We start from the raw sequence: 12,330 nt of genomic DNA, 5'->3' as shown, positions 1-12,330 counted from the left end.
GAATGTGGTTGCCCTGCCTGTCGTTGGTCTATTGCTCCCATAATCATCTTCATCATGTTGAGTTGATGTTCACGTTCCTTCCTCTTCTGTCTTTCCTCTGATTCTATTTTCGCTTTTCCAAGTCAAGTTTTTGTTTCTCCAAATCAAGTCTTCGTCTTTCAATATCCACGACTTTGTCCTCTGCTCTCTCATTGGGTGCACCAAATCCATCCATGACTGACTTCAGTGCACTTCCCACCTTGTCTTTCGCATCCTCTTCTTTTCGCTCTTCACTTTGTCAGCTGATTCTTCTTTCTTCCTTTTTTCTACCAATCCTTCATCATTTTTGTCTTTCGTGTCTGACGACTCCTTCTCTTTTCTGTGATCATCTTCTCTCTAAAGCGGTGTAATGTTACTGAGATCATCGTTGACAGACTGGAATGTCCCCATAATCATTATCATCATTATCGCTTTCTTCGAGTCCAGCTTTCTTCTTTACAGTATCAATCACTTTCAGCGGCGATGATGCTGGTCTGTTTTCGAGAATGACGTTCAGTTCTTCGAATAATTTGAAGGTTTTCCTACCCTTACCACTCTTTTTCATGCTTGTTTTACATTCTCTGTACAATCTTTATAGAGTATGAATGCGTACTTTACACTGATCTGGACTTTTCTCGGGACCTTTCTCAGCCATTTCGCTTGCAACCATTTTATAAATAGACCCATTATTTGTTTTGGGGTTTTCAAGTTGTTCTTCAATACAATTCTCTTCCCATAATCCTAAGAGACATTTCATTTCATCGTCGCTCCATACAGACCCTTGTTTTTGGCCCTCATTTGTTCTTTTTCTGCTAGCCATTTTTGCCTGTATGGTCTGTATGAAGTCTAGACATCAACTGGTATCATTTTGACCAATGAGGATTAAAAACCAATAACTCAACATGACCAAATTTGCTCACGGTAGCAAAAAATACACATCTAAACTGCATATGCTCACAGGTTGTAGCAAATTTGCACCTAGTCCCAGCTAGGTGTAAATTTACTCACATGAGTAAAATCTGCACATGAGTAAATGCCTCCATACAGTCAAATTTGCTCACATATGCAAAAAATACACACGTGTGCAAATGTCGCCGTATAAACAGGGCTTTAGCCTTGGGTCACACGCAGCCCAGACCTATAAGGAGGAAACAAAGCAAGTTTCACTGAACTACTGTGATCTAAATGCATTCTTCCAGCTTTGACATTTAGTATGACTGGGCCAGGAATACCAGTGATTGATATTGTGAGCACAAATCCATGCCATCCAGGTACGATGACATGCAAACAACCAACTCAACGACGCTGACTACTTATCACTAAAGTCATCTCTCACAAGCACAGGTTGATGAGGATCAATTGTTACCAAGAATCTCCACAAAAAAGACAATTTCTTCAGGAAGTTGTATCAGTCAAAAAATTAGATACCCCCCAAACTATCCTTCGAGAGATACTGTGAAATACTGTATTTACTTGAGTATAGTGCACACTTTTTTTCCCAAAAACACAGCTGTGTAGAAAGGGGTGCGCATTATACACATCATGAGTTTTGATGTTTTTTACCCCCAACGCAAAGACATTACCGTGAGCACGTAAAACCGGAAATACCATGTCAACAAATCCATACTGAAGTACGCAAATTAATCTTGTAATTACACCGTCTGCCTATAAAAAGAGTTCTTTGTATATCTTGACTTATGTTTCTAACTTATTTCATAAATTTTATTTAAAATTCCTTTTAATATTGTTTTAATTAATTTTGGCGAAATCGTGTGTGAAGCGATCAGAAGATCGCACAACTCAACTTTATTAACAGCAACCACGGTCAGATTACCGCTATTGACGCCTTTAAACGAACTTTAGTTGACAGAGAATGGATACATATAACATAAATGCCATACTTTGACTCGTTAAAAGTCATATTTGTTATAGTTGGATGATTCTATTTCAACACGTTGTTCTCGCGATCACGTGCGCAGGAGCCTCGACGGTGACTGGTCAAACTGGTTCCACGTGAAAAATAATAACTGTCAATAGCGATCAGCTGCTTAGCTTGGGGTTATTATTATTTTAAATATATTCATTAAAGCTGCAACTAAAATAACAAGATATTGGATTATATTATTCCTTATAAATAAATAGTTTCAGATACAATTTTTACCAATCCTTGCATTAAAATCCTGTAAAGTTATATCATTGGGTGTGTCTTGACCGAATCACTGGTAGATGCAAAGAAAACGTGTACAGCTGATTGCTCTTTCCGGTTTAGTTTACGAGAAAATGCACAAGGTAATCTTAATCCCTGGATGTAAAACAATGCCTAGCTGAACAAAGAATACAATTTAAACGGTAAATCAACATGTCTGGTGATTTTGTATCTCAAATTTCAAATGCGTACTGACCAAGTTTGTCATCACCCATTTGTTTACCGGAATTCGCTGAAGGAGTACGGTGTAATTTATTTCTGCGCATAATATTCAAATTTATTTTTTTTCCAAAATGTTGAATCAGCTAGAGGAGGGTGCGCATTATACAAGGGTGCGCACTATACTCAAGAAAATATGGTAAATGTCATGTCTGTAATCAGTGGCATACCGTCAACTTTGCTGCACACATTGAGAGAAGAAGCAAACAGAAAACCATCACTTTCACCAAGGCAGTGAATATCCCTTATGAGTTTGAAGAATGTAGATACAGTTTTATAGACAATCTAAATTACATGCTGTACTTGGTGTTGGTGAAGAAAAAAACCATTGTAACACTTTTATAAAATGTATATGTGTTTGACATGATGATTGACAGCCACTCACCTTTTCATATATCAATATCAAGCATGGTAAAAAACATGAGGTAAATCAGTTCTTGAATGTATATAAATCAATATTTTTTCATGAATGTCAAAAAGGCATGAGTTAGATATTTTTCCATTTTAAAAAACAGTTTTTCCTTTAACAATGAACAAAGTCCAAAGATCATGCCAAAGGCTCCAGCTCATCCTTTCAATTGGCTCAAGGAAGAAACTGAAAGTTAATGGGCCAATGACTAATGACAAGACAACAAACACAGACAATGACATGAACCACACAACATTTTTATAATGTGGACTTTATACGATAAACAGCTTTTCCATTGGACGAGTGGTTGGTCACATGACCATGAAACTGACATTCATAAGTGTATGAACAACACATTTTGACGTTTATATGTTTTTCCTGAGATTGTATTCTTAAAACGATGTAAAGACGGACAGACAACTTCCACATTACTGAGGAACACAAGTGAATTGCCTGTCATGAATAAATACATAAGCATTGTTTCTGATCACTTAGACCCTTTACTCTTGAACTTAGCGTTTTAACACACACTGGGATAAGTCAGAGTTTAACTGCATGCCCGTTCAAGGATATCCTCGCTATGATCCATCCCAGTGAACAAAACGAAGAAATGCACATCCAAACCGTCAACTCGATCCACGTCTAAATTGACCAGTGACAGTCTACAGCAAACTATAAATTCAACTTAGTACGAGGGGTGTTCATTAAAGATTTCCCCTAAACCACTTAGGGTTATCATATTTGGTTGAAATTTCACATGTGTAATGATACATGTATCTATGGATTATGTCTGAATTTGCAGCACCAAACTATTAATCTTACCACTTTTACAGGGGTTATGATCGAGTAGGGTGTGACAATGGAGCCAGTAGAATACCAAGCAGTGATTAGGTTTTTATATTTGAAAGGTCGCACACCAAAAGAAACTTCAATGAAATGAAAGCAACTTATGGGGAAGATGCCCCATCATATGACGTTAAACTCTGGCATCGCCAGTTCAAGTGTGATCGGACATCTGTGGAAACAGCTGCCATTCCTGGTCACCCCCATTCAGCCATTGATGAGGACACTATCCATCAAGTGGAGACCGCCATTTTGGCAGACCGACGTATAACTGTTCGCCAGTTAGCACAAGATGTCAAGATCAGTGTAGGGTCTGTGGAAAAAATCATCCATGACAATTTGAACATGCATAAGGTGTCTGCACGATGGATTCCCAGGCTGCTCACACCTTTCCAAAAGCAGGAACGAGTCAATTGCTCAAAGGATCTTTTGGACATGTGCAAAAAAAACAGGCAAACTTTTTTGACAGACTTATCACACAGGATGAAACATGGGTCAATCACTATGATCCTGAGACTAAAGTTCAGTCAATGCAATGGAAGCATGTGGAGTCACCACCCCCAAAGAAGGCACGTGTCCAACCCTCTGCAGGCAAGGTCATGCCCACGGTGTTTTGGGACCAGCACGGAGTAGTGATGATGGATTTCTTGGCAAAGGGTACCACAATTACAGGAGCTTATTATGCTTCACTGCTGCAGAAATTGCGGGACGCTATCAAGCTTAAGAGGCGTGGCATGCTGACCAAGGGTTTCCGTCTCCTGCAAGACAATGCTCCAGTACACAGCTCTCATGTTGCCCAGACAGAAGCACGGTCCTGTGGCTATGAAATCCTTCCACATCCTCCTTATTCTCCTGACCTTGCACCATCTGACTTCCACCTCTTTCCAACCATGAAGTCATTTTTGAAGGGAAAACGTTTCACAGATGATGAAACACTGATTTCTGAAGTCAAGTCCTGGTTTGAGACGCAAAATGAGGGCTTTTACAAGCGAGGTCTCCATAGTTGCATAAAACGATGGGAGAAGTGTGTAACTCTTGGTGGTTCCTATGTGGAGAAAGACTAATACCTATGCCAAGTTTCATTCCACTAGGCCCATCGGAAGTGGGTAAGAGGAAATCTTTAATGAACACCCCTTGTATCTACTTGACACATCTTTATAATCACCTTTGATGATCAGCCAATCAATCAAAGATGAAAACACTTTCAATCGGCATCATCTAATGATGATGTCACTTGGATCTATTTGTTGTAACCCAGCTACAAACGATGTTCCTATAGAGCAAGCTGAGCATACATACACTCATGTATAAACATCTCCTTTTGATGAACTATTTTTTAGGAGTTACAGTTGGTTGTTATATGGCTGTCAATTTGAACACGAAGTCACACATATTAAATGAAATTGTGTAATACATCCCTCGAGGTATAAAATAGTGATATAAATAATTATAAGAATTAACATCAGACAGACTTTTGGTCCTAGTGTACTAAAGTTGAAGGGAAGATATGTAAGGATGTTTAACACTCACCTGCCAGGTCACGCCAGTCTCTTTCAAGAGGTGCCATCAGTTTCTTGGTGATCTCCCGGAATACACTTGGTGGAAGTGTCAAGATGTTCCGTGTAAGGCATGCAGTTGTCTCCCTTTGGTTGACACTTGCGCTGCCACTCTGTGTGAATGAAGATGACAGTATAGGGCAAGGTGTGGGGTGTAACAGGGAAGACCTATATAGGGCAAAGTGTGTGGTGTCACAGGGAAGACCTGTATAGGGCAAGGTGTGTGGTGTCACAGGGAAGACCTGTATAGGGCAAGGTGTGTGGTGTCACAGGGAAGACCTGTATAGGGCAAAGTGTGTGGTGTCACAGGGAAGACCTGTATAGGGCAAGGTGTGTGGTGTCACAGGGAAGACCTGTATAGGGCAAGGTGTGTGGTGTCACAGGGAAGACCTATATAGGGCAAGGTGTGTGGTGTCACAGAGAAGACCTATATAGGGCAAGGTGTGGGGTGTCACAGGGAAGACCTATATAGGGCAAGATGGGTGCTGTCACAGGGAAGACCTGTATAGGGCAAGGTGTGGGGTGTAACAGGGAAGACCTATATAGGGCAAGGTGTGGAGTGTCACAGGGAAGACCTGTATAGGGCAAGGTGTGGAGTGTCACAGGGAAGACCTGTATAGGGCAAGGGGTGGGGTGTCACAGGGAAGACCTGTATAGGGCAAGGTGTGGGGTGTAACAGGGAAGACCTATATAGGGCAAGGTGTGGAGTGTAACAGGGAAGACCTGTATAGGGCAAGGTGTGGGGTGTCACAGGGAAGACCTGTATAGCGCAAGGTGTGTGGTGTCACAGGGAAGACCTTTATAGGGCAAGGTGTGGGGTGTAACAGGGAAGACCTGTATAGCGCAAGGTGTGTGGTGTCACAGGGAAGACCTATTTAGGGCAAGGTGTGGGGTGTAACAGGGAAGACCTGTATAAGGCAAGGTGTGGGGTGTCACAGGGAAGACATACAGAGGGCAAGGTGTGGGTGTCACAGGGAAGACCTATTTAGGGCAAGGGGTGGGGTGTCATAGGGAAGACCTATATAGGGCAAGGGGTGGGGTGTTGTAGGGAAGACCTATATAGGGCAATGTGTGGGGTGTCACAGGGAAGACCTATATAGGGCAAGGGGTGGGGTGTCACTGGGAAGACCTATATAGGGCAATGTGTGGGGTGTCACAGGGAAGACCTATATAGGGCAAGATGTGGGGTGTCACGGGGAAGACCTGTATAAGGCAAGGGGTGGGGTGTCGTAGGGAAGACCTATATAGGGCAATGTGTGGGGTGTCACAGGGAAGACCTGTATAAGGCAATGTGTGGGGTGTCACAGGGAAGACCTATATAGGGCAAGGGGTGGGGTGTCGTAGGGAAGACCTATATAGGGCAATGTGTGGGGTGTCACAGGGAAGACCTGCATAGGGCAAGGGGTGGGGTGTCACTGGGAAGACCTATATAGGGCAAGGGGTGGGGTGTCACAGGGAAGACCTATATAGGGCAATGTGTGGGGTGTCACAGGGAAGACCTATATAGGGCAAGATGTGGGGTGTCACGGGGAAGACCTGTATAAGGCAAGGTGTGGGGTGTCGGAGAGAAGACCTGCATAGGGCAAGGGGTGGGGTGTCACAGGGAAGACCTATATAGGGCAAGGTGTGGGGTGTCACTGGGAAGACCTATATAGGGCAAGAGGTGGGGTGTCACTGGGAAGACCTATATAGGGCAAGAGGTGGGGTGTCACTGGGAAGACCTATTTAGGGCAAGGGGCTGGGTGTCACAGGGAAGACCTATATAGGGCAAGTGGTGGGGTGTCGTAGGGAAGACCTATATAGGGCAAGGGGTGGGGTGTCACAGGGAAGACTTACATAGGGCAAGGGGTGGGGTGTCACAGGGAAGACCTGTATAGGGCAAGGGGTGGGTGTCACAGGGAAGACCTATATAGGGCAAGGGGTGGGGTGTCACAGGGAAGACCTGTATAGGGCAAGTGGTGGGGTGTCGTAGGGAAGACCTATATAGGGCAAGGGGTGGGGTGTCACAGGGAAGACTTACATAGGGCAAGGGGTGGTGTGTCAGTGTTGAGTGTTACAGGAGACAAAATCGAACGAAAACAGGAAGTTCACATTTATTCTAAGTCCAGTGATGACAGTCTGAAATGGACTATAGAAATATGCGTACGTGACTCCGGTATAATGATAATAATGTAGTCTTCATAAAATATCTAATCCACACACAAAAATCATTTTGAGAAAATTCGAGATGTTCATCTTCTAAAATGACAAAATGAAGCTGCGTGGATTTTTTTGTCAACACTGCTCCCAGGATGCATGTAACATTACACTAGCATAGCCATAACCATGGTACACGATATGCAGTCCGTACTGGGAAATGTATACAAGTTCTTTACACTTCACAGAGATAGAGGGAAACCATTTATTAATTTAGATAGGGTGAATTACTAAACTGCCCAAGCTATGGGGTTTTCAGGTCATACTATCAAGTCTACAGTATGGTAAGAAAACAAAACAGGTATAGGGGTGGCCTCGAAAACAAAACTGGGAAGTAAAAGGATATTCGACAGCTTTGATACAGGGTGAATAGGCGTATAGTGTACAAGCTTAATGAGCAGAAGGTAACACTGACTTGTAGTAGTATTTGGGAGGAATTAAAGATACAATTAATGTTTCCCGGACTGCACTAACTTTTGTTCTTCAAGAGATAGGATTTTGAAATACTGAGCGTGGCGATGACTGAGCACCTTTCAGGGGAAAATATTCCATCCTGTCTATGAGGTCACATTATCTCCGAACCATTCATAACTATAACAGTCAGGGTGTCCAGATAATTTACCTTTATGAATCATTCCACTGACTACATGTGTCTATCGGCAGATGGACAAAAAGCACCCCCAGACCACGAGGGAAAGGTAATCGTGTCATTGTTTTGCACACTGCAACCCATGATATAGGGCTTATTGATGGATGTGTGCTAGTTTTTTAGGCTATAAATTAACTTTGTCAGGCTGAACATTGTCAATGTCATGTGTTTGTGACTTAAACATGTTTATTATCATTAAAAAACATAATTTCAAGTAGGTAGGAGGAACAATTATGATATTATATAGGTGTTACAATAAATAACTAAATTTCTGTTTTAATTAATGTAAAGTACTGTGTACTTGTGTGAAATAATGTACAGCCATCTGAATGATTAATGGGGGATGGGGATGGGGCAGGGCAGATTGGAATAATCTTCTCTCCCCCCACCCTGTGCTATATTTAATGTATATATTTGTGTTATATTTAGTGCACAATCTGTTATATTTATATTAAAAATTGTCAATTTATTTGATTGTGGCAATTTTCATTTTAGTAATGGTTTAATTTTCCCCCTTTTAAATTGAAGTGGAAGTGTTGAAGGTAACAGCTTCACAATACAGACTGTATAGTCATGAGTACTGTGAAGGTAGAGAAACTGACTGAAGCCAGTATTAGCTGGGGAGGAGAAACCCCTCCACTTGTTACTGCCCTTTTCATAGACTGTGATAAGATTAACATTAATGTTGTTTCCACATCAGAATTATATTCACTGTAATAATTCAAATCAGAATCACACATTAATGAAATAAGAGACCTGTCAAACAGTTGCTTCAGAACATGCAACTTGAAAAAGTCTCATTCGGCCACAATGGGGTGTACATCGAATGTGTATCCTGAACATCACCAGCAGAATTTAATTGATACTTAAAGAAAATTGAGATATTGTGAATCTCATCTTACATCAACTTATTCTCAATGTTTGTCAGAAAATAATAAGGTTGCACAGTGGCTTCATGATCATTTTGTGTGTGAACTTTGTGAGTGAAAAAACTTCTTCAAGAGAAACATTGCATCACTTAGTATTAGGTAGTAGTAGTGGGCCTGGTTCCTTTTCATTGCTGAGATCAAGATCCAGAAACGTAGCATTGAAAAAGCGTAGAAAAAGTTTGGAAAATGAGCAGTAAAGTTTGAAAATGTTCCCATTTCTTGAACAGATGCAACTTATTGACAGCATGAAAGCACAGGCTGATGTGACCGTAGTTCCGACTAAGTTTCAAACAAATAGGTTAGTGTTTGAAATTCACAAATTTGCCGCTGGAAACCGTCAAATGTTTGCTAAATGGGTTGGACAGGTTTTTGATGTTCCCTTTCAGCAGCTTAATTTTAATGCCTTAACGAGTAAGTGCCACTGAATACAGCAAGTAGATAAAAAGAAGAAAGGACAAGTTAAAGGGGCACTGATCTAACGCAATTCCCCGGACTGGTTGTTGCCTTTGTTATTGTTTTTTCCCCGTGAGTACCCGGATGATACGCAACGCAACTCAGCGTGACCAGAGACTGGGCTACCGTCTGCAAGGACAGCTAAATAAACTTGGAGGCTGGAGGCAATATTTGTTTTACGCATTTTTGCATAAACACTGATTGGTTAACTGTGATCTATAAAGATTTAGACAAAGGGCGCATGTTAATTAATTTCTTCAGCCTAAACAAACAGACAGAAAGAACAGAACAGCGGAGCTCATCGGAAGCGTCATTTGGAAATACCCCAGATGGTTATAGTTTAATACTAAAAAGGTATCCATGCAGTGAAAGCATTTTCGGATTTCTACTCCCTTGTTGTCATGCACGTTTTCTGGTATAACCCTACAATTGTGTATTTGTCGTCATTCACTTGATGCTCAGTTAATGAATTTATTACAGGTACAATTAGTGGTAGCACCAGTTAGATTACCTGACAAAGGTTCCCATTTGGCATTTATTGTGTCTGGGGTAATTATTCAATCTAAATCAAGGCATGAAGTGAGGTGAAATGTGTGTTATGTAATATGCACGTGGCAGCCCGGCAAGAGATGAATGATCAGTTGATTTACTTTTTTTTTGTAAATCAACGGATCATTCCTAGTCATCAAAGGATTAACAGAAAATACGTTGATTGATTAATCACTGTTATCTTGCACAGTGTAAATGTCAAAAGTGAGTGTTTACATGTCTAGGTTTACTAACACAAAGGGAATACACTCATATCATGGCGTGAAGTGCCGATGTAAAAACAACATATACTTTGTTCAAAGGGTTAACTGATAATACGTTGATTGGTTGATCGTTGTTATCAATCACTCAATGGATTTTTTAGGAACCGTGGACGTTATGAAAATAGTTGTCACGTGGGCTTTCTCAGCCGACCCTTGAGACTTGACACGTATGTGAAACACCTGGAACAATCCAAGTGATCAGTTGAGAAACAAACACGGGTTATAATATCCCGAAACGATAAATATTTGATTGTTACAGAGACACGTGACATCAAATATGTTTCTTTGTACAGCTGCAGACGAGTGGGATATTGTTCCTTTGTGTGGATATTCACGGATACATTCCTCGAACAAGGAAGCTGCCTAAAATTTATACACATAAATTTGGTAGGTTGTAATTATGGCATTTGCATTTTGTTTTCCTTCATTTGAACTGATTCTTTCTTGTTTCTCTACGTCTTGGTTGGGAAATTCTTCAATGCGCGATAGACATTGTTTTCACAAGTCTTTTCCTTTGTAAGCCTGTTAATATCACTGTCAACTTGTAAAATGTGATTCTCTCAGGCAATTAATAAAATGTGTAAATATTTCAGTCATTTTGACTAAATAAATTGTCCAGATTAATTAAGACAATCAAAAGGGCCTACAAACATCACAAAAGATTATTATGTAGGATTAGAAGCCAAACAACATAGAAATGTACTTTTCAACGTAACATTTTCAGTCTCTTGGTGATGACATTAAACATCAAAATGTTTGGAATTCGTTATCATAATAATACAGATAGAAATGTTTTTCAGTCACTTTGTAAAATAACTGAATATTTAGACGTTTAATAAATTTGGTACACATTTTGACAGTAAAAAAATATACACACTAAATAAAAAGCAATGCTCAGGTGAAATATTTACTTTGTGTTACAAGACGAAATAGTGTAAACGAAAATCGCAAAATTACCAAGCCAGTGACTTATCAAAACATCGTCAATGTGACCATACGCCCTTATTACTACCCATAAAAGTGAGTAATGCGCTTACGAATGGCGCAGCAGAGGTCGCGAACTAGTCTAGATTTCGGCTATACATCCGGGTACTCACTGGGGAAAAACAATAACAAAGGCAACAACCAGTCCCGGGGAATTGCGTTAGATCAGTGCCCCTTTAAGGAGAAATACAGAGCTGAGCATTTCATTGTGCCAGTACAAACTCCGGTACCTAAGAGAGAACCAGATCAGGTTATGGCATTGCAAGGCCTTGGACAGGAAGTTAATAGCCTGAAGGATGAAGTAAGTAAGTTAAACACACAAATGCAAAACAAGAAGAAAATGATATCTCCAGAAATGGAAAATTACAATTTGAAAAGAAAATTAAAAAGAGCAACTGATGAATTTGCTGTAAAAACACAGAAATTGGAAACGCTTAAGTCAAATATGAGAGGAAAATATTTCCACCTTCAATCTTCTGCATTCCTATAATGACAGGCACAGTTGATGCTGTAATAGAAACGGTGCCTTGAAGCTGAGATGTGTCATAAGTTTTTTTCTATTCCCAAAATTCAGTTCAGATGAAAATGCACCAAGAGTGGTGGCCATGGATTACTACTGTTATGCTAAATTAATATTATGGTTTAAATCAAATAAACATTTTCTTAAAATGTAACCCCTTTTCATTTGTTGCCTTTTTTTAGACCAAAATGAAATTTTTGGCTGTAAAGAGCTTTACTGAGAGTTAATCAGACAAGTGGGAGAAATACCATCATCCTATGATATGTATTTCTGAAGGATTTCTGAAGTTTAATCAGTGATTTGTTAACACAATATCAAAATTCTAAATTTGACTGAGCATTGCTACCATATGAAACGAAAGGTCAACTCATGGAGAAAATTCGGCTGAATAAGAAACCTGTAAAGTACAAGACATGTGCTGGCGTCACAACACGGTTACGTTGTCTCATGTACGCCAGTCAGACGTGGCAAAGTGTAACGGGTTTGTAGCAGACATAACATAACATTCAAAAGTACAGATTCATATACATCATCGG

General features: G+C 40.4%; 1 protein-coding gene across 3 annotated transcripts in view; it reads right to left on the bottom strand.

Moving 5' to 3' along the window:
* Nucleotides 1–12,330, bottom strand: part of LOC139446728 (uncharacterized) — a 122,382-nt gene that overhangs the window by 49,966 nt on the left and 60,086 nt on the right. For all 3 annotated transcript variants that reach the window (XM_071228027.1, XM_071228025.1, XM_071228024.1), the window contains one exon: nucleotides 5,226–5,364. In XM_071228027.1, the coding sequence (XP_071084128.1) occupies nucleotides 5,226–5,364 (139 nt within the window). The remainder of the gene's footprint in view (nucleotides 1–5,225; nucleotides 5,365–12,330) is intronic.

The sequence above is a fragment of the Haliotis cracherodii genome, unplaced genomic scaffold (genome assembly GCF_022045235.1).
Source record: "Haliotis cracherodii isolate W230 unplaced genomic scaffold, xgHalCrac1.p SCAF_6, whole genome shotgun sequence".
Taxonomy (NCBI): domain Eukaryota; kingdom Metazoa; phylum Mollusca; class Gastropoda; order Lepetellida; family Haliotidae; genus Haliotis; species Haliotis cracherodii.
Note: the sequence above shows the minus strand (reverse complement) of the source record. Positions and strands in the feature narration are given on the sequence as shown.